We start from the raw sequence: 22,451 nt of genomic DNA, 5'->3' as shown, positions 1-22,451 counted from the left end.
ATAGCCTGCTGTCCAGGCAGTTTCTTCAAAGGCAAGAGCCATGATGTCCAGAACATCCAGTCCCTGAGCCCGCGGGCAGTATCTCAGTCTGTTTGACCGCACGGAGTGCTCTGCACCGCAGGGTGAATTTCTGAAGTGCCGTTTGAGATAGAGCCGCGTACCTCTCGGTATTTACAGGAATTGCCTAAGCAAATCTCCATGCAACCACCAGGAGAATGTAACCCCGCGTTGTCCTCTGGCTTTCGACATGCCAGACGAGCGGTGGGGGCTCTCGCAGGACTTGTCTAGTTCTAGGGATATGAGCAAGGCTGACGGGAGCGAGCAACTGTGTTTTAGACCACAGCTGTGCACGTGTCTGGAGTTATTTTCCCCAGCCTTGTGCCTTGCAGCCCCTTTCCTTGGGAGCAAGCGATGTAGTACAACTTGCAGGAATCCCGTATTTCTGAGCACGTAGGCTGGTAATCACCGAGACAGCTGAAGCCATAGATTTGTTTGCATAGGCTCCTCCAACAGAGCAAACATTTGTCAGATCTAAATTCTGTTGAAAGGTATCTCATTTCATTAATTAAAAAAAAAATCAGTGGAGAAACAATAGCACAAACGATACAATCCTGCTTCCAGCTTGGCAACCCTGATCGTCTCCCCTTGATTTTTAGTACTTGTGCAGTTTCTTTGTGACTCTGAACGTCTCTTTAGTTTCCATGTTGACTGATGGCCAAATTCCCAGTCCCACTGAACTCAGTGGGAGTTTTGAGCTGAATCAGAATTGTAAGTGAAAATTCAACATGAAACAAAACAGGGGCAACAGGTAGGAGACCATAGTGCTGCACACAGTGGAGCACAGGAGTGAGCGGGGCAACAGCAGCTGGGTTTTTTGTCTGCAGAGCAAAGGGATGACCACGTCCCTCGATGCCTGTCTGCTTTCCCTGGGGCCTCATGTTCTGTTTAGGTTTTTAGGAGTTCCTCTGCTTGGGAAGAGGCTGATGCTCATCATCACAGGAAGATTTGTGTCTCCACCCAGGCATTTTAACAAAACGTTTGGGTGAGGTAGGGTGGAGGAGGTTAGTTTTCTACCAAGGCTCGTCTACCATAATACAGCACTTCGGAACAAACCTGCCCTGAAAGTAGTGCAGGTGCCAGGGCTCCTTCTGCCGTGGTTCATGCCAGCAGTGCGGCACTGTCCCCACGGCTGGCCCATGTCACTGGTGCTTAAGCTGCTGCCAGGGAAGTCACTTCCACAGGATGTTCCTGCAGACCAGAGGCTGTCCCGTGGCCTCAGCCAAGAGTCCACATTTCAAGGATTGCTTCTTGGTCCCCCCCCAGTGTTTGGTCCTGCCCTGTATCAGCAGTGTTAAGAGCAAGGTCAAAGGGGTTTGAGTGAGGAGGACAGCCAGCATCTCCTGCCAGTGTCGAAACGCATCTTCCCACACTGAGAGTGCTGCTGTCTCCAGGACCAGCACATCCTGCGCACCCTCCAGAATAACCCGCGGATCCCCAAATCTTCAGCCCGCAGGTTGGGAACCCCTGTCCCAACGAACAGGAGGGACACAGCGGTGGGAGATCCCCATTTTCACGTCCACCACTTGTCCCTTCTCCTTGCCCTGGTGCCTCCTGGTGCTGCTCCCTGTGCAGGCAGCAGGTGGAGGACCAGAGCCAGGTGATGGACATCCACAAGCCCAAAGCCCTGGGTCTGGAAGTGCCTTTGGGTTCCCGCACGGCGCGGTTACCTGAGCGCGGCCGCTTGTCCCAAGTGAGCCGAGCCACCCTCTGCGTGTGTGCGCTCCTGCGTGAGCTTGTTCCCATCAGCTTCACCCCCAGCAAGAGGTCAGAGCGAGCTCCAGACTGCGACCCGGGCTGAGGGGCTCCCATCTCATCCCCCTTCCTGGGGTCTCAGCCCTGGGAGTACCTCCGCCACGTCTGGAAGCAGGGACCGGCCGTCCCAATCTGCCAGGCCTTGCAACGCTCTGCAGACAAAAAAAAAAAGAGTTTCGAGATCTGGGCCCCGTTCTCCCTCCTTTGGCTTTTTGTTCTGCGGAGAGTCCTATTTCTTCTTGGCTTTTCTTCTTCACTGGGGTGTTGGGAAGATAATAGCACAAAACGAGTCTTTGCCTGAATGCTGGATTATCGTCTAGACCCGAGCCTGCTGCCAAGTCACGGACACTGCTTCTTGTTTGCCATTCTCCTTCCTTTGCCTTTTATTTCTAGCATTTTTTTCCTAACACGTTTAACTCTGGTGTTTTCCGTCCTGTGGTCAGTGACTGCAGAGCTTCGGTTTGCATTTGTGTTTGCTGTGCCCCTTGCCATGTGAATTTTGCCTTTCAGCTATCCTGTATGGGAACAGAGCTGCTTTTTGCTCTCCCTGTCTTGTTGTTAAAGCCCCAAACTGAATATCTTTCACATTCCACGTTGACTTAACTGTGATGTGTCTTTTTTTTTTCTGTTAAACTTCTTTTTTTTTGTTCTTTCACAGCCCTTAAACAGAAACTGTTGGGTTTATAGTATCATTATCTTGAGAAAAAATGTCCCTTCACACATTTCTTGCAGGAATTTATGGCGGTGGGAAGAGGCTAGGTTGGCTCCCAGGTCCTTTCCAGACATTTTGCTTTACCCCTTCTTATATTAAAACTGAATCTGCTTGCAGCTTTTATCATTTCTGTGCAATATCTGCAATCTAAATACAGTGACAGTCTATTTGGCTGATCAGCCAAGCCTGGAAGTGCACCCAAACAGTTAAACTCTGATATTGAAGACGAAAGAGCAAAACCACAGAAAGGTTTTGCTCAGTTGTATCAGCAAAACTCTTGCACGTTTAAGCATGTGAGGGCTTAGAGCTAGATAAGGGGTATAACTAACTTTTATTTTGACATTCCCCTTTTAATAAGCATTGCTCTTTATGCATTTTATAAAGCAGTTTATATGATTGCGTTACTGGGAGGAAACAAAGAAATGCCAGGAAAACTTTATGTGGAGAATCTGTACTCATAAAATGGTTGTAGGCTCCAGCAAACAGGAAAGCTTCCCCCATCTCCTTTTTTTTTTTTTTTAATTCCCTGCCATTCAGCTTGCAAAAAAACATGTTGAATATCTCAGAAAACCGGATTCAATGGTCTGAGACTAAACACAAATTCCTTCCACTGCCACCAAGAACAAGCCTGTTGGGCCTGCCTTGGCCAAACACGAGCCCTCGCTCTTTGTGGTGGAGAGCCAGTTGGCCTCGCAAAGTAGGTTTTTAACTCCCGTGGCTGCCAAGGAATACAGATCTGAGGGGCAGCGTGGTTTGGCAGGCCAGGCTGGGGACGGTTTAGCCACTGACCATGGCAATGTATTTGTGAATGGCCGCTTCCTGCGCCCCAGCCCACTTAGCTGAGCAGCGCAGACCTCGGCCGTGAAAATAAAACGAGTTGCTGCGTGGGACGTTTAAAACTAATGGAGCTCGTCACCCAAACAGAGGGGTGGGGGTTTGGGGTGAGGGGTGAGGATGAGCCACAGAAGGGGGATTGTGACGGCTGCAAAACCAGCAAGGACGTGGCCCCTGCAGCCCTGTGCGATGCCTGCTGCCTCTGCCTCGTGGGACCCTGGAGAGGCTGCCCTGCGCCTCCCCGGCGCTGCTCCCAAGAGCCTTGTAAGGAGCAGAGCGTTTGGGCATCCCACGTGCTCTCCGAGCAAATACCAAGCGTTAAAAAGGCAGCAGGCACGCAGGGAGCTGCCACTGCGCTTAGGGCTAGCCCCAGCGCCGTGCCAAGGTCTTTAAACAAAGCCGGTCGCTGCTGCGCGGTGCCTCGGGGTTAACCCACTCCAAAGGAGCTCAGCACCAGGCGGCCGCCAGCAGCCCGAAGCCTTGCCCTTCGGGGTGACGAGAGACCTTTAAACTTCCTTCGCTCTTTTTCTGTGCACGTATGCGTGTGTTGCAAGCCCTGATAATCTTGTCTTCGCAGCCCGTGTGGAAATCTGAAATGTCCAAGTTCAGCGGGAGGGTGCAAGACACTCTGGCCGCATCTGCTGGCAGGAATTTCCTCTCACTCCAGCTTCCTGGAGGAGGGAGCGAGAGGAAAGTTTCCTCGCTCTTGGGCTGTTTTTTCGCAGCTCGGTGCAGCGGTGTCTGCTTCTGAGGAGCCCTGTCACGCCAGGCGTATTTCTGGAGACGACGCGAGCTTTGGATGCGACAGCAAAGAGGCTGCCAAAGCATTTCTTCCACTCGGCTGTGGGGTTGTAGGGGACCTGCAGTCTCAGCTACTGCCTGCAGCGAGGGGCGAGAGCTGGCTTCCGAGCCGTGCTAGTCCCTCCAGCAAATGCTCACGGGCTGTTCCTCCTCTTTGTGCCTGTTGAATGTCCACGCTGCCTGCTTTGAGCCACATTTTCGCACTGCCTCCTATCCAGAGCCACTGGTCCTGGCTCCCCGTGCTGCCGGAGCCGAGCGTGGTCCTCAGGTTCTTCGTACACATCCCCTGCGTAGCAATGATGAAGGGTGTGCAGAAGGGAAATAGAGGAAGGGGCAAAAGCATTTGGTGTGGGCACCTCTTTTCCTTGGAAGTTTGCTTTGTAGCTTTTTTCTTTCTCTGTTAGAAGTTCTTGGTACGGCGTGCTGTGAATGAGCACAGCAGTACGCCCAGCTGGTGCAGCGGAGGTGGCATGCAGGGGAGTGATGCTGTGGGCCAGGCTTATCAGGAGGACTCAGAAAAACATAACTTAGGACTTCAGAAAAACATAACCTGTAGCATTTTTTCCCTACCTGACTTCCGGCTGCTGCTGCTACTAACCAAGTCTTCCCTGGTCTAGTGTGGAAGCAAGTCTTCATCTCACAGAGGAGCACAGGGCAGCTTTTCCTGGGAACCACAGTCATGTTACCCAATTACTCATGAAAACTTTCAGCTGAAATATGCTAGTTGGTAGTAGGTCATGTTAGGTACCATTAAATTGGCTCCTCTTTTGTGCTAGGGTGACCGGAGAGTCACCCCGAGGGCCAGCCTGTTTGGTGAGGCGGATGTGCTGGCCCAGTTGGTATAACACCGACCTGCCAAGCAAGCATGGCGTAGCGTAGCACGGGATTTTTTAGGTGTCGTGTGGCTTTGAGTCTGGGGTTTGTTTCCTTCTCTCCATCAAGGCTGCATTTGATGTAGGTGCTCGGCTCGGCAGGGTTTAGAACCATTAGTTGCTATGAGACGGTGCTGCTGGAGTAATTTATATGAATGCAGAGGGCTGAGATCATTAGGTAGTCTGCTCTTATGTCGTTTCCATGACACTGCAGACACTACATGAATGAAGCCATTTTGTGAGTAAATATGGTTACGGGTGCCTGCTCAGAAAAGACCTACCTCATCTTTGTTGCCCTTCTGCTACCAGTCCGTGCAAAAAAAGGACATAGTGACCTCTTTCTTTTACTTCCCAGGCGACAGCAGAGACTTCCTGGTGGGAACAAGTCTCAGCAGCACGCAGATCATCAGCAAGGCAGCACCAAACACAACAGGGACCACCAGAAACTCTACCAAGGAGGCCAGGCCCCTCACTCCTCAGGCAGGACGGGCCACCACGGCTACAGCCAGAACCGGAGATGGCACCACAACCAGAAGCACTCGCCCAACGACAAAGAAACGCACAGAAACGCCAAAGAGACTGAGAATTTGAAAATCGAGGACAGCTCCGTCTGCACGGTGCACAGCCCGTCGGAGACGCAGCGGGGCCCGGAGGCGGTGGAGAAGCAGTCCCAGCAGTACATCCAGGAGCCGGAGACCAAGCGGAGAGACAGTATTCACGAGCGCACTGGGGAGAGACCCAAGATCAATTTGCTCCAGTCTTCCAAAGACAGGCTGCGGAGGAGGCTAAAAGAAAAGGTACTGCTCTTAGGGGAACTTGGGCTTACCCTTTTTCCAAGAGCCTGGCTGCTGGCCATGCAGGGTGGGCCATACGTACTCCATACAGGGTGGGCTGGGCTCAAGGGACCTCTCCGTGAAATGCACCCAACTTATCTTAATCTCCCTGTATCAACGCTTCTCTTGAAGTGTCCCCATGCTTCTTCAGGAGGTTTTTTACTGACACAGTGATAAGGCTCTTAGCTTGCCTCTGTGGTTGAGGTTGCTGCCAGCTTCAATTTTCCAGGAGGGACTGGGGGCTCGTCCCTATCCCTGCAAACACCCTCGGGGAAGGCTGGGGCACGTGCGAGCTGCAACGCAGGCGCTGACTCCCCGGCGGCTGATCCCAGCTGACTGCCTCCACTCGGCAGAGCTGACCAGCCTCGCAGAGAGGTCTAAAAAAGGCAATTCGTCTCTCCGCAATTAAGGAGCGAAATACCAAGCTTTGACTTCTGAATGCTGAGTATTTGTAGTCAGCTACTTTAAAGTTGATATCCATTTATCTCGGTAATGAATTGAAACTCCCTTATCTTTCCCCCTTCCTTCCAGCAACCCAACAATAACAAAGCTATTGCTTGCAAGTGATGGAGGAGAATCCAAACAACATTCAGCCTCAGATTTCTGAGGAACTCAGAGATCTCCACTTGCCCTCTGTGCAACCCAGACTCTTTCTCTTGAGATTCTCTTTTCAGACTGGAAAATGCATTCGTGGGGGGATCTCCAGTGAGATTTTCGAAATGTGTATCAAAAATAACCTGAACATACACAGTTCCATGGGAGTGCACGTTGGAAATGTATACCTTTGAATGCATGTGCATTTACTATTTATGTCTGTGCCTTGAGGGTGAGGAAAAGATTTTGTTAGTTAGTTTTATGTTATTTAAAGCGATGGAAGTACAGCAAAGACTTTCAGAGTGTTCACTGCAGTGTATGCCCTGCGAATTTATAACCTGGTAAGAAACACATCACATAAGCACCCACTCTGGGATGTGTGTAGTCAACCCTGCTGGTCTCCTGATAGCTCCTGCCGGCTGGCCTTGCAGTTGTCCAAACAATTGCTACAGGTTTGTATGGTATAATCTGTTTTAAGATTGAACCATGGGAGGTGAAGGGAGCAGACCAGAGCAAGCAGGATGCATGCCTTATGCTGTGGAGGAAGGGACAAATGCCTAATGAAATGTTTAAAAAGAAGCAGTAAGTTCTGTGGTAATGACATGAAGTAAAATGTGTGACAGGGAAGAGATGGAAAAGTTAGGAGTTTCTCTAATGCCTGGAACATGTGACATCTTCGACCCCAATTTAAATCATTAAATATGCATTAAAATGCAGATATTTCTGTGGGATTGCTATGTGAGCATTTTGCTAACAAGAATGCACTTTCAAAAGAGAGGCCAAAAAAATGACCATTATTACCATGTTCCAGACGGGAAGCTGAGCAGACAAGGCCAGAAACCTGTCTGAGACTGTGAAGGCAGTCGGGGTGATCTGACCTTGGCGTCCTGGCTCAGAGCCCTCGAGCACATCTTCTCCCTGAGCTGAGGAGGAAGACTCTGGGATTGCGTGCTGCGGGAAATGGGGAAACGGCACATTTCTGGGTCAGGACTCACTCACTTGTGTCTTTCAATGCTGAGACCATTGTACCTCTAGAGGATGCTCTGACTTTTCTAGGTCTGTTTATATGTCTCCCCTGTCCCCTTTCCCCCTTTGCTGTTTGTGGAAGGACAAGGGCTGATACATCTGTTTTCTCCTTGTGTAACAGACGCCTTGTCTTTCCCTTTTCACGGACCAGGACGAAGTCACGGTTGAAACCACCAACCCTGAAAAGAACAAAATGGACAAATTAATTGAAATCCTAAACAGCATGAGGAACAACAGCAGTGATGTTGACTCCAAGCTCACCACCTTCATGGAGGAGGCCCAGAACTCCACCAACTCTGAGGAGATGCTGGGGGAGATAGTTAAGACCATCTACCAGAAAGCGGTGACAGACCGCAGCTTTGCTTCCACAGCAGCCAAGCTCTGTGACAAAATGGCCCTCTTTATGGTGGAAGGAACCAAATTCCGGAGTCTGCTCCTCAACATGTTGCAGGTAATTAGACGAAATAATTTGGTTAGGCGCTTGCAGCTTCACCCCGCCAGGTCTTACCGTGCGTTTGGGCAGGGGCTGAGCTTTTACCAAATTCCTTTTAGGCCCAGGTAACGAGAAGAGGAAGTGCTTCTGCATTTCCCACCTTTAATGGTTACTGTAGACGTTGTTACATCATCCAGCTGCTCTTCATTCCCATTTCAGGAGCTGTACGTGGAAACACGGTATGTCACGGCAGGGCCCGTCTGCGAAAGGAGGGGGTTGCTTGTGGCAGCATCCCCGTGACATGAAGAGAAGTGAGCTTGGCCTTACAGTGAGGGGTCGTTGCTGCTCTTTTGGGCTCTCTTGCTGCTTTCCCCCCACCTCTCAGCACCACGGGTGTCGAGTTAAGTCATGGTCCCCGGGAAGGCTGTTGGCCGCATCACCTGGTGGAAAAGCTTGCTCCTGGTTTCTCATTGCACCCTGGACATTAATAATTTGTGTATTTTCTAATTGTTCTGAGTGACTCGCTTAGTGCGATAGGCAGCGCTGGTTGTTGGTTGTTCTGCTCCAAAAACCACCAGCAACAGCAAAGCCGAGGTGGGGGTTTGCTTTCTGGAGAGGGTGTCACACGGACCTCCGTCTTTCTGCCTCTCTGGAGACAGGGCGTGCAGAGATGAAAGCACAAATTTGCATCTTTGCTTTAATTTGCATTTCTGTTTGGCCACTTGCTGACACACACAGCTCGTCTGCAGCACATGCGTACAAGTAGCTCTCGTTTCTCTGTGACTGCTCGGTGTCCAGCCTTGTGCTGTTTTTTTGGCACACCTGCCTGCCCTCCTTGCTGTGCCCGTGTGTACCTGGTGGGGGCCAAACACAGCTTTTGGGCAAGCAGCGTGTGGCTGCCACTCGTGCTTCTGGTCCTGCCGTGGAGGAGGTGTTGGAAGGAGACGTCTTCCTGCTCTCCAGATACCTTCTCATGTCTGATCAGCAGGCAAAGGGCTGTCAGCTGTATTTACAGGGATGGGAGGGAAGAAGCTGTCGTCTTCTGCCACCTTCATTGACGTCGCTGTCTGTGGGCAGCAGCATCCAGAGCAGCGGTGCTCACTGGGGATACTGGGATTTATTTTTTTTTTCCAGAAATGGAAACTTGGCCTAGAAATGCATATTTTAAGGAAGATGTTTCTAGCAATGGATTTTCCTATGGAAATGAGAGGAAAGCTGGTAGACAGTTGTCTGGTAGGTTTGGTTGTCTACCAGATTCAGCTTAAGTTTTCTCTGCTAGTGATCAGTCTTTACCTTGGACAGGTCTTTCCATCTCCCTCTGCCGTGGTTTCCCTCGTTTGCAGTAATTCTGGGTCCTGCAACCAGGGTGCTCAGCTGTTTTTTTCTGTTTCCTTTACACAAGCCGATGCAGTTTCATAAACAAGCCTGACAAAAACCAGCTTGTATTTCTTCTCAAATCTCTTGACATTTTCATTTGAGCCCCTGCTCTTGATTTTGCAACGGTAGCTGCTGGAAGGGCTGAGGATGAGGAGGGAAGGGATGAAGGTGATGAGAGGAGGATCTGCAGCTCCACATGATGTTGTAGCAGGGAGATGCTACGTGACTACAAAGAACAGGCGTGCAGGATGCTAGGGGAGGTGTTTGGAGGAAACCAGGATATAGCCAGAAAGGTAGAGCTGGGTTTAGAAAGCCCACGTGGATCTGACTTGCACATAGGTCTGAGGAGATGTGACTCCAAGAAGGGTGAGAGCTTTGTCTCCTGCTTTACAGCAGGCAAGGGATGATGTGGAGAGACTGAGTGCTCTAGACAAGGCCGCCTGTGCAACAACCCGCAGTGGTGCAAGGTCTGATCCCAGGCTCTCTCATCTCAGATCAGAGCCCAGATTACAGGAGTCTGCATCCTCTTGTGAAGACCAATGTCAAAGGCTCTCTCCAAAAGTTTGCAAAGGCCAAAACATGATTATATATGTAAAGCTAAAAGAGAGAGAGGGAAAAGGTGGATACCTCCAAATGCTCTTCACTTGTAAGCAAGTGGGAGGGATTTAATCTGCTGGAAGCGAAGCCTAGCGAGATGCAAAGGCGTGCAGGGAGCACTGTTCCCTGCAGGGCTTTCAGGGAGAGCAGAGCCAGTGCTCACCCCGTGGAGCTGCTGGGAGCTGTGGTGCTGGATGAGCCGAGAAGGGGTGAGAACATTTCTGCATGTCACCACTGGAGCAGCAGCTCCTCGGGGCTCTCCTGTCCAGGGGCAGCTCATCAAGAGCCCCAGCTTGCTGGTGGGGCTGGAGTTCTCCTTCCCACCAGACTTTGTGTCTTTGTCCTGAGCCAACCAAGACTGCTGTGCCCTGAACCCAGACTGAGGAGCAGATCCAGGTAATGGGGGTGTCATTTAGGGCATCCAAGCATCCCAAACGTTGCTCACCAGGCGTGCACTGGTGTTTGGGGCACATCAGCCGTGCCCACCGTTTCTCCTGCTCCCTTCAAAGCAGTTTGAAAGTGGGGCGCCTGAGTCACAGGACTGCTCCTCCCGTTTTCATTGGCTTTAAATCAAGCTGTTGTCTCCTGTTAAGGGGAAGAAAGCTGTTTTTAAGGAGGAAGATGTGGTCTTGATGCAAGGCAGGAGTGCAGCCAAGGCACGCAGTTCCTGGCACCGACTCGTCCCCAGTGGGTGGCTGCCGTGCACAGTGACCAGCACCCTCTGAATCCATCCCTGAATCCATTGCAGAGCTAGGTGAGAACACCATTCCTCAAGCATCTTTTGCAGCCAAGCCCTTGAGAGACAGCTGGGGATGGACTTGGGCATGCAAGCAGGAGAGTGTGGGCATGCAGCACTGCCCTAGGACGCACAGAGGTGAGCAGGATGGGTCCTTCCTCACCCGTCAGCCAGAGCATCTGTGGGCAGGGAGCTCCGTGGCCACCAGACACTCAAGGAAACCATCCGTCTCTTTGATTTCCTTTGGCCATGATGGAGGAGGGCTTCTTAAGTTCAGTTTTATGGCTAAGCACCACATAACAGCCCAATACACTTGTCATTTTTTAAATATTAGTGCTTTTTAATGTCAGGTTATTTTCCTTTTCCTGGGATTAGAGGTTTTTAAGGCTCTACAGCTGATACGCAGATCGCATGACTCAGGCAGTTCGACCGCCGACAGAACTGCGCCTAAGTCACGTAATCGCCCTGCTGCAGAAATAATTTTGCCCTAAAGATACGTTTTAAAAAATAGGTTCTCGGGGAATATCCCGGTGTCTGCACCAGAGCTGAGCGAAATTGTGTGCAGCAGGAGAGGACAGCGAGTTCAGGTGTTGGCCTTCTGTAAAGATGAAATCACCAAACAGGGACGAGTTCTGGTGACCCGTTTGTCGCAGGGTTCCCTGGAAGGGTTACCAGGAATTTCTCCTTGCATCTTCAGGAGCAAGTGGGATCCTTACTGTCCGTGTGTCTCAGTGCGCTGCTGTGCACTGCACTGGGAGGCTTAGCCCTGTGCATGAAAATGTTGGAAAAAGCCTACAAGGAGAAACGTGCACATTTCTGTTACCGCTTATCCCGACCCCGGAGGGGTGTCAGAAGCCACAGAGCAGACCTGAGAGCAGCGTCACCTTGCTTTTGTCTTCTAATGCCACTAAAACAGCCAGGAGCCGCTCAGCAGGCTGTTACAGCAGCTGTGCCAGGGTGAACCTGTGTCATTATTTGGTCTTGGATGACGGTGATATTCAGCAACAAGGGAAACAGGCAAAGAATAAGCAAAATAAAATAATGAGAATCGGTATTTGTTGTAAGCTAGGGTAACTCCACAGTGCTTTTCTGATTGCTCTGGACACAACAGATGGGTTTGGCTGAAGGATATAAAAAAGTTAGAAAGAGCAGAGCCAAAGCAGGGTCCAGCAGCAGCGGCCAGAAGCAGCAGGACGTTACCCAAAAGGAGAGGAGGACAGCAGCCCCCCGGGCTGGGGAAGACCCTTCCAGCTTGCCCTCTTGTCACAGCACCGCCGCCCCTATGAGCAGACCCAGTGAGCTGTGTTACGCTGCAGCATCGTGCCGTAATGAATGGATTCGCATTCAGCTCTCCGTGGCTGGAGTGCAGCATAAATAATACATCTCGTTTCTCCAGAGAGTCCCTAAGTGCTTCCCAGGAACGTGTAACCAGCCTCGCTGTGCTCGGTGCACGGGGAGGGAGCGCGGCGTCTGCCTCGGAAAGCTGCGAAGGAATCGAATGCAAAGAGCGAGCAGGCTGTGCGGGTAGCTGCTCTCACGTGCAAGGGCACAGAGAAATGAATCTAAAGGGGGTCTCTCCACCCAAAACTGCACATCTTTTAAAAATATCCTGATGGGGCAAAAGGTCACGGATCAGTACAAATCAAAACCACAGCGCTAGGTGAAATTAAATAATTTAACATTTCATTTCTGAGAGGGAAGCATTTTGACTTCCTCCAAACACAGTTTCTTTTTCCAACCAAAATAATCGGATCCATTCACACTGATTTATGAAATACTTTGGTCAGCCCCAAACCAGCATTTTTTGCGTCACATTCAGGCTTGATAGCCCTGGCAGGAGACAGACACATGTACAGAGCGCAGAAGACGTGTCACAGCTGTGAAACGTGGGAGTTGGCTGCATTAGGGAAAATCTAACATCGCCCAGCTCCGGTCCTGACCTCTCCACCATCAGGCAGATGTTTTCCAGCAGCCGTTTCTAGATAATTTCCCGTTAATTAAAAAACTCTAATAAAACGCTTGCTCTGGAGCTGGATTTGTGTCTCTGCAGCACCTTTCAGACTAATCCGATCCCTGGACCTAAGGAGCTCGGCTCGCCGGGCACCAGCGAGCTGGGGAATTACTCTGCCAGGGTGTGATAAATCGGGATCACCGTGCCCCCCCCAGCTGATCCCCCCAGCTGGGGCCGAGCCGCTCACCCCCCAGATGGCACCAGCAGATGCTCGTGTTTTGCAGGGGCTGAGCGGACTTGTTTGTCCCTCTTCTAGGAGCAAAATGCCCGTGAATTTCAGCAGCTCAGCCCCCGGACACAGGCTGGAGCATCTCCCTTAGGCACTGCTGAACAAACTGTCTTTTTAACCTGGCTCCTCTTATGTTTTCAGCTGCTGACAAACGCCCGTGTCGGAGGGGTGCTCGCACCGGTTGCGCCCGGGGGCTGCACATGTTCGCAGCTTATCTCATGGCACTGGTTTTGATCCCAAAACAGATGCCAGCGCCGTGGCTCAGGAATGCTGTCGTGTCATCCCCTCCCTGCAGACAGCTCCTGCTAAAGAGCATCTCCCCGGGCAGCGTGTGCCCTCGCAGAGCTCGCGGCCGTGGCTGGGAACGGAGCAGCTACACCTGCAAAAGACACACGGCAGCTGTCCTGGCCTGAAACGAGGGGATTGAGGCCGGGAAAACCCTGGTTTGAATTCTTCCTTCTCTCTGTGTTTCGGTCCCGGATTTCAGCTTTGCTGCTGAAGCTGGGTGCTGGGAACCTGGGATGGCAGGGAGGGCCACCGTGGGGCAGGCTGATCAGCCGTGGGGAGATGCCACTGGCCCTAGGCTTGGTGTTGGTTTCTGAATTTCTCCTCATTGAGTTTGTTTTTTGGGGTTCAGTCTGAGACACCCAATCTGGCTGCAGACACTCGCAAGGGAACCATTAGCTGCAGCAGACTGGTGCAAAGCAGCACCAGTTGCCTTTGCGCTTTCCTCTTGGGGGCAATTGCCCCCCTTTTCTCCTTTCCACCCAAACCGTAGCTACGAACTCGCTCTGTTTCTCCAGGTCCACAAACAAACCATGGTTCCTTTGTGCATGGGTCCTTTGATGTACCAGTGTGGTATGAGGAGTGATTTTGGGCTGCACGAGCCGCTGGGGTGGACGCAGCTGAACTGGGGACCTTGGAGGGACAGGGGCATGAAAAATGTCTTGGTGGATATGTGCATGGTTTCTTTTCCCCTCTACAAATCCCTGTGCAATTAATAAATTGCAAGGAAGCCTCCTGCAAGAGATTTTTGCTTGTCATAGTTTCAGTCACTGGCTCCCGCTGGCCACAGCGCTTTTTTCTGCAGTGGGGAGGTGTTGAGCAACATGCCACAGACCCTTCGCATGTAACATAAGTTGGAGTATTCCTCTGTTCAAATCTCCGTGCTCTTTATAGCCGAGATGTGTCTGCATCTGAGCTATGCATAGCGAAGTATATTATTAGAGAGGACATCACTGGGGCTGTAATTGTACACTGCTCCCCTTAGCAACCGCGGCCAGCAACACATCAAACAGAAGGCTGATACCTTCTTAAAAAAAAAAAAAAAAAGAAGAAGAAGAAGAAACGAAAGGCACATCCCTGCACAGAGCCCAGCACGGCCCCTTGCAGGGCTCACACGTGCACCCAGAGGCGAAGCCTGGTGTGTCCTCGTCTTTGGAGATGCCTTGGTGCCAGTGGCCGGGACTATTTCCATTGCATGCCCTACTGCATACCCTATTACATGCCTAATTGCATACCCAACTGCATACCTAATTAAATACCCAATTGCATACCTAATTACGTACCTAGCTGCATACCCAGTTGCATGCCCTGGTTTGGGATGTGCATACCCAGTCACATACCCTATTGCATCCTCTTTTACATACTCTCTTGTATGCCCACACAGGGCTTCTTCCATGCTCATCAGCCTGGTGCTTGCTCAAACGCAGAAATTGGTTCTGAGAGATACAAATGAGTCACCTTAGTGCAATCTCCTGATGCCCAAAAAATGACATTTCCGTGGTTTGGTGCCCTGCTTCCCTCGGGTTTTAAAAACTTGACTCAGACCCTGTGGGTTTTGGCATGGTCACACCTGTGTTTTGGTGGACTGGGATGGATTTGAGATGCTCAGGGCAGCTGTTTCTGGAGGGGTTTAGCCAGGAGGGTGGCAAAGCTCATAAACCTGTTGCTGGCAGCCGAGGCAGAGGATAGACGAGTAAAGTTTAGCTTGAATCCTTTCTCAGGATAGAAATGTTGAGGCATTAGGTACCAGAGAATCGACTGACAGTTGCTGGTTGGGCTTGGTGATCTGGAAGCTCTTTTCCAACCTACACGATTCTAATTCTAATTACCTTGATTACCTTTTCCAACCTAGATGATTCTAATTCCCACTTACCTTGCTGAGCACAAGGATTTGGGTGGAGTGAGCTGAAATCCCTCCTCTCCTGCAGGCTCCCTGTTTATCTGAGCCAATGACTTAACCTCCCAGTGGTGGGAGCACTTTTTTGGGTTGGGAGGATAAAAACACCAAAGATGGTGAAGTGTGTGGGTGCTGTGGTAATGGGGATGTGGAAGCAATATGCATGGTTCATGCTGAAAGGCACTAGCATTTCTGCACTGATCTTGGCAGCCCTGTCCTGGTTTTGTGAATGGCTGTGGGACTTGCCTACTAGATGCAAATCCCTGTAGCCAGAGCTTGGCAGGTGGGATTTGTTTTATTTATGCCCAGGGAATTCAAAGGCAATTCTAAATTAATGCACACGTATATCCGTAGTATGTATGTGTGTGTATGTGTGCTGACACGCGTGCTGTTGTGCAAGCTGTGCAGGCAGTCCCAGCAGGATCAGCATCAGCCACGCTTTCGCCATGCTTCCCTTCCCTTCCCCTTGGAGTGTCTCTGAAGATGCGCCGCAATTCTGAAATATTCTATTTTGCATCCTCATTGAGGCTCAATGCAGCCTGCACAAGTTTGGGCAGTGAGCTGGTGTGCTGGCGTTACGGGAACTGCTCGCAGAAGGTCCCAGGCAGGTCTGGGAGTTACTGGGGAGCCCCGGATTAAAAGCCAGGCTGTGTGCTTCCAACTTTCCCATTTCTAAGCGGAGAGAACTGGGAGGAGTAGGGTGACAGGGAGAGGATGCACCAGGGATCAGCACTTTTTGGAAACTAACAGTGGGATGAGGACTGGGATGTGGGGCTTTAGTGGTGTGCAAGAAAAAGGCAACAAATAGCCTTTGGGGAAGCAGGGAAGCAGACCGGAGCCCCCAGGCACCAGGCAGCAGGGGCTGCAGTCTCACCGATTCTTCTACATGGGGAAGGTGTTCGGTTTTGGGTAGCAGGGCGCTGTGGAGTTTACTGTTTGAGAGATTGATTAGAAAGCAGGACTAAGTTGCAGAAAAAAAGCCGTAGGAGTTCAAAGAATAGCGTATTTGACTCAAAATTCACTGCGCCGGTAAGATTTTATCTTGCACTGCTCAAGCACATGGTTAAAAGACACCAGTGGCCTCCTTTGCTCCGTAAATACGTTGCGTGTGCTTCCTTCTGGCTCCCTGTCACCCTGGAGGGACCAAGGGCCAGGACAGGGGCCAGCCCCCCGCGCAGGGATGCAGCGCTGAGCAGAGGCTGCGCCGGGCTCTAGGTGGAGACTGCGGGCTGTGCAGCCTGCCTGCAGCCCCGGCCGCTCAGGGCTGAGAGGGAGCCCCCCCAGCCTGGATGCTTTGTTAGGACAGGTGGGGGAAAAAATAAAAAAATAAAAATTAAAGCCTCAAAATCCAGTCGCTCAAAGCAAAGAAATTCATCAGGGCCTCTCTCCCTCCGTTTGACCAGGCTGGATGGAGTTTTGAAAAGCTGGCATCGGCTCGTGGCTGCGCTGCAGGGGGGACCCCTTGTCCCTCAAAAGGCTCGAATCCGTCCCCGGGACGCGGCAGCGTGGTTTGCCAGCCCCGGGACTCAGCCGGCGTTAACGCACCAGCCTGCCAGCCCATCTGCTCCCCGCTGCCCCCGTAAATCCGGGTCAGGCTGCTGCAGCCACGCCGAGCCGGGGGGTGAGAGATGCTGGCGGCTGCGGGATTGGGAAATCCCTGCTCCTGGTGCCTGTTCTGTCCCCCCCCCCGACCCCCGGCCACAAAGTGGGGACACAGAAAACAGGGGTGAGCTTGCGAGGTGGCTCCAAGCTGGCGGCAGCGGCTCTGCACCCCCTGGATGGAGGCTCGGGGTGAGCACCCCGCGAGGCATTGCCCTGTGTGGGGACCATCCTGCAGCCCCCCCCACCCCCCCAGTACTGCCTTGCAAGAGCAGGCTTGCGGCGAGCCGAGGTCAAATGCCTGTGCAAGCCCAGACGGCCTGCGGGGACTCGAGCTCGCCAGCTCCTCCTGGGGCCAGGCGAGCACGAAGACGGCCCCGTCCCCTCTCACCCAGCTGCCCTGATGTCCCCCCAAAAGCGCTGCAGGACAAGCTGACACCCCTGCCAACCCCACAGCCCTGCAGCGCTGCAGCACTGGTGCTATTTTGCCTTAAGCATTTGTGGCACGGGGAATTTCCCGGGGTTGTTTTTTTCGCTCCAGCAGCAGCGACCGTGGGACCAGGCGTGCGGTGTGTGCGGGTGAGGGATGAGGTGCGGTAGAGGCGTTCCAGGTTGTGTCCCACGCCTGGCCAGCGAATGAGGCCTGACACCGGTGCGAAGTGCAGCAGTTGGGTTTGAGGACGCAGGAAAGCAGAGGACGTTTGGACGATGCCACCCCGCCGTGACACATCCTCTGCCTTCACCCTTGGGCACAACGTGCTGCGTCCCGTGCAGCCCCCGTCCTCCCCCTGTTTGCTGAGCACCCAAAAACAGTGTGATCAGCTTTGCCCACGCTTCCTCTTCCCTTCCCAGTGATAAATTGCTGCGCTTTTCTTTCTTCCCCTGTTATTTTTTATGACACTTGCTCTGCACATTATTTCGTTAACAAGGGGGTGGGAGGAGCGTTTGGAGCAGCGCTGGAAACCCAGCGCCGCGATATCGCCTCCGGTCCGGGAGCACCAGGAAGTGAAACTGGATACAGAGCACAAAGCCGCGGTGGTAGGGGAATAGTGCCGGGCTGGGGAGACAAAACTGCTGCTCGTGCCTCGCTGCTAGGGGTGAGGTGTGCTGCCCCACGTCTCTCTAACATCCCGGCCCCTGATGTCTGCTCTCTTACGGAGAGGCTCCACCAGGACGCCGTGTGTTACACTGCAGAATGTGCCGTGGTAATCACGAGCGTGTCTATAAAGACAGAAAGTTTGGAGGGACCGAGGGGGTTTGTGGTTCATGTTTTCTGCAGTTTTTCAGCCCGGCTCTTTCAAAAAGAAAGCTCAGCTTTTCCCACGCGGACAGGCAGCTTGCAGTGTGTGTGGGGTATGTACATCTACAGAGGGCCAGCAGAGCGGATCCTTTTACATCCTTTAAAAAAAAAATGTTAGCCAAAACAGCATTTTCTATAGTAGAAGCTCTCTGGCTTCAAAGGATTTGTAAACATCACCCCCTAAGAAAGATCTTCTGCGATTTTTTGTGTAAACAGAGCTGGATGGCGACGCTTTTTAGCAGACTGGTACTTCAGCTCAGGGCCCCGGCTGTCGGATGTGGCTCATCCCCATCCCAGGGAGCCCCGAGCAGCCTCACCAGCAGGACACCAGTGCTGGTACCACGGGTCCGTGCCCATGCCCTTGGCCGTGCTGGTGAGAGATGGGTGAAAAGTTGGTGGCAGAGGAGATAAGGGGGTTGTTGGTCCTGGCACGTTTGCTCAGCGACGTCCTCGTGCTGGGCCAGAGCCACCGCCTCCCTGCAGACTAAACAGTTGCAGCGTTTTCTCCCATGACCAAAAGAATTTAGAAAAGGGTCCCGGCATGAAACTTTACACGAACTCTGGGTGCCTCGAATATCTCCGGCTGGGAGCCTGTTAACCCCGTCCCCTCCCCTTCCCTCCTCGCCTGCAAGGTTCAGACTCTGGGCAGACGGGGGGAAAATCCCATCCTCGGACCAGGCTGGCTGGCTGCCCGTGGGCTCCCAAGCCTTTTCGCAATTTTTTACTTTTACGGCGTGGATTTTGTGCAGTCTGGGGAGAGCGGGGCCATTCAGAGATCCCGAGCCCTCATACCTGGTGAGGTTTTTGGGGTTTGTGAGCAGGGGCACGAACTGCCCGAGCGTCGCAGTGTGCTGGATGTGATGCAGGCTGCTCATGGCACTGCACTCGCAGCTTCGTGCCACGAGGTCAGCTCAGGTTTTGGTTGTATCCATGAGGCAGAAAGTCCTAAAAGTCTCGAAACAGCAGAGTGGTGGGGAATGACCCCCTACCGCCCACCCATGCCTGCCCCCTCGGCGGCGTTGGCGGTGCCCATGGCTCTCTTTGCAGGCTTGGCCCGTCCCCATAGACTCCTTGGCACCTCTGCATTATCAAGGGGCCACATCGCACGCGTGGAGCTTAAAATAAGAATGCAGCCTGCTGGCAAGCTCCAGCTGGCCCCAAAAAAAAAACACCCGCATGGGTGGTTTTTCAGGCACAGAAGTGGCCCCTGAGCGGATGCCAGGGATGGTGTTGGGGCTCCAACCTCACCCCGGCACGGAGGAGGGCTGGAGAAGTCCCATCAAACCATCCGTAACAGCAATTCAAAGCAGTCCATTAATGCTTGCTGGGGGGAGTTATGTTCATTTTTTTCCGTGGAGCAGTGGGGACTGAAATGCAAGGCAAGGGTCTTCCGAAATATCCCGGGGGAGCAAGCCTGAGGAGGGGAGCTGCCTCCTCCGGGCATTGCCATGGGGTCAGGTCAGGTCAAACAGTCTTCAGCTGCTCTGAAGGCAACCCAGCGAGTCAATTAATTTGTGTGTCTCAGCGTCACCGAGACCTTCCTTATGCAGATGAGCTGTCCCAGCCGGGTCCAGGCTCGTGGGAGACGCAGGGCTTTCAGCAGCAGTGACAAATTGCTGTTAGCCAGCCGAGCTAGCACCCCACCGGTGTCCGTGAGCCCAGCCTTAACCCAGAGAAGGGCTGGGTAGGAGGGCGACAGAGAAAATTAAGTAAGGAGGAAGACAGCTCCGTCGCCGGGGTACCGCTGGAGGACGGGTTGGCCAACACCCTCCGGTGAAGCAATCGGGGCGCCCAGCGTGCCCCCACCTCTTCTCTCTATCCATTTCCAGAGCGTTTGTGCTCTTCGCCTTATCCCACTTGAAAATTGGCTGAAGGAAATGCTCCTGCAGTAACGAGGTACAATGCTGATGTCTTGCGGCCGAAACGGGATGCTGTGCAGTTGACCCTTGGGACACGGCGTCTGCATCTCAGTGCTGCTTCTTCTCCCTCCACGAGAGGAAAGGAGAGCGGTGTGGGATGTACTTGGGCTGCCTCCCTCCCGCTCTGCCTCCTCTGTGCAGCCCGTGCGTCCTCTCGGAGGCTCATTAGAGAAGATTCTTATGCCAGGACAACTGCTGAATGGTGTTTGCTGTTCCTCGTGGCCAGACGGGGCTACTTCGCCCCCCAGAGCATCCACCCAGACGGTGCTCCAGGATCTCCAGCAACTACCGGATTAACAGCAATGCTCTTCTGTTTGCGAAGCCATTATTAGGCTCCCCCTCGGGTGCTGTAAAACTTGACTGAATTAATAATTAACCGGGGAACTGCGAGCCTCGCTGAGGCGGCCATGAGACACCCACACCACACAGGTGGTCCCGGGGCTGGGACCTGACGGAGGGGTGGCAGAGGGAAAGGGGCACGGGTTTCAAGTGACCCCTCAGTTCCTCATTTTGGGGTGCTGGCATTATTTTGGGTATGCAGATGGAAAGTACCCCCCGCTGCTGTTGGCTGCAGTCTGTGATTATCCGGATAGGTACCCCAAAAGCCGAGGAATTTAAAATTCCTGGATGTTGCTGATGCTGGGAGCTTGCCTGGCATCTCCCAGCAAACCTTCAGGAGAGCTGGGAGTTTTCCAACCTTCGTTTCCCCTTCCTGCCCAATTCCATGCGAGAGGAATAAGCAGTATTTCCGCAGTAAGAGCAGGCAAAACCCTAAAATTTCCTCCTTGCGAGATGTGTCTATCCAACAGCTGCAGGATCTTTGGTCTTGTAGAATTGTCGCTCAATTCAGAAGAAGCCAGGTCCATGCTGAAGGCCACCGGTTTCATTTGCTGCTCTGGCCAAAGTGGCCAAATCTGCCCGAGAAGAGATGGGCGCGTGCTCGCCAGGCTGTGGATCCAGCTCGAGGAAACGCCGTGATGAAAGCCCGTCGGAGTGAAATGCCTCATGGCTGGGTGAAGCCCAGACCTTTGCAAGGCTGGGTGCAGAGTGTCATCTGTAATTTAAAGGGTTTATCTGCTTTAAATGTCAATAGCTCCTTTGTTGGAGCAATAATAATTGTTACAATTTGCATGTCTCAGTCGCACACCCCAAAGCGCTGTGCAGAGGAAGATGAGTAAATTGTTCCCACTTGCCAGCCAGGAAATAAGGGTACAGAGGTGATGGGAGCCCACGCAGGACTGAAAATAAATCTCAGCCTCCTGTGCTGCTACTGCCAAGCCCTGCTCTCTGCTCGGAAGCTGTGAGCTCTGCTTTTCTTTTTCTTCTTTTTGTCTTTCATCTAGCTGGGCTGTATTCCCCAAAAACCAAAGCTCTGCCTCCAGAGCTCGACCAAAGCCGGGACCTAAGTGCGAGAATTACTTAAATTACATCCCGCTCTGGGAGGGAGCAGACATCTCCTCTGCTGCCATCACGTCTGGGAGCTCCTTGGACCCGTTTTATTTATCTCAGGCCCTTTCCACGCATCCCTTTAAGGCTCCAACCTTTCGTAGCACGTTGCCAGCAAGACCAAGCATTTAGCACAGCCTCTCTCGGCTTTTTATACAGCGCCGATCGCCGATACCCAAGCATTATATATTTCTTTTTGCGCAGCATTTCTGACTCAGTATTTCCTGCCTCCTTGACAATGACTGAGTAAACAGCAAAGCTGCCAGAGGAAGAGCCCTGTGTTTACAGAGCAACAAGCCCAAATGTGTAGGTTTTTTTTCCATCAGAAGGTGGAGATGCTTAAATTTAACTCTCATTTTTATCCCGTGGTAAACTTTTGCCCTCTAACTCGCTGCTGACACAGCCAGCCATGCGTCGGTGGGCCCAGCTCTGGGGCAGAGTTATTTGGGACTCGTCTTTAAAAAGTGTGGCAAACTCCCCGGGGATGGGTTTTGGCTGCAGCTGTCGGTGCTGGAGCAAGGGCTGAGGTCCGACGGTCAAAATTCAGCGCTGCCCCTCGTCCTGCTTGACGCTGCTGCCCACCAACAGCAGGAGAGGAGCACAGGAGGGGTTTTTCTCCTCTCCTCAGGGCTTGGGCCTGGTCTTTAGGAGATGCCATGCCTGGGCCAAGAAGCAATAGTATTGCGTGAGGTGCATCCAGGTGAGGAGAGGGCCTTGACTTGGGTGCAAGAGTGGCAACCCCCACGCCAACATTTTCTGCATCCCTTGCTGGCAGAGGCTCGGCAGGAGCTTCAGCTCCAGGACTCCTTGCCATGCAAGGCATGTCCGAGGGTGTGCCCATCCTTGCGGCGCATGGGCTTGGGCCACCCCTGGCTTACCCTTCATGCATGGAGGGTCCCAACATCAAGAACGTGCTCAGCCTTTTGGGTTGTGCCCCAAACTTTTCCTGTCTGAGCCTCTTTGCAGGTCTCCTTGCCATCCCCATGCTTGTTGCGTGGTTTCCTAACGATCTCTTCTCCCAAACCAGGTGGAGAAGTGAGGCCAGTCCTGCTACCTGGTATAAATACATTTTATTTTAAACTATAGGCGCTGGAGGAAGGTCATCCAGTAAATGCACTCAGCTTATCTACGGGCCGGG

At 52.5% G+C, this 22,451-nt stretch overlaps 1 protein-coding gene across 26 annotated transcripts in view; it reads left to right on the top strand.

Moving 5' to 3' along the window:
- CTIF (cap binding complex dependent translation initiation factor) overlaps positions 1 to 22,451 on the top strand; it is a 138,300-nt gene that overhangs the window by 94,775 nt on the left and 21,074 nt on the right. For 15 of the 26 annotated variants that reach the window (XM_050716187.1, XM_050716179.1, XM_050716183.1 and 12 more), the window contains 2 exons: positions 5,387 to 5,828; positions 7,606 to 7,935. In XM_050716187.1, coding sequence (XP_050572144.1) covers positions 5,387 to 5,828; positions 7,606 to 7,935 — 772 coding nt within the window. The remainder of the gene's footprint in view (positions 1 to 5,386; positions 5,829 to 7,605; positions 7,936 to 22,451) is intronic. The other 11 variants (XM_050716189.1, XM_050716182.1, XM_050716185.1 and 8 more) reach the window with 1 other exon arrangement.

Source organism: Cygnus atratus, chromosome Z (genome assembly GCF_013377495.2).
Source record: "Cygnus atratus isolate AKBS03 ecotype Queensland, Australia chromosome Z, CAtr_DNAZoo_HiC_assembly, whole genome shotgun sequence".
NCBI classification, from domain to species: Eukaryota; Metazoa; Chordata; class Aves; order Anseriformes; family Anatidae; genus Cygnus; species Cygnus atratus.
This window is presented reverse-complemented; position numbering and strand designations above follow the sequence as displayed.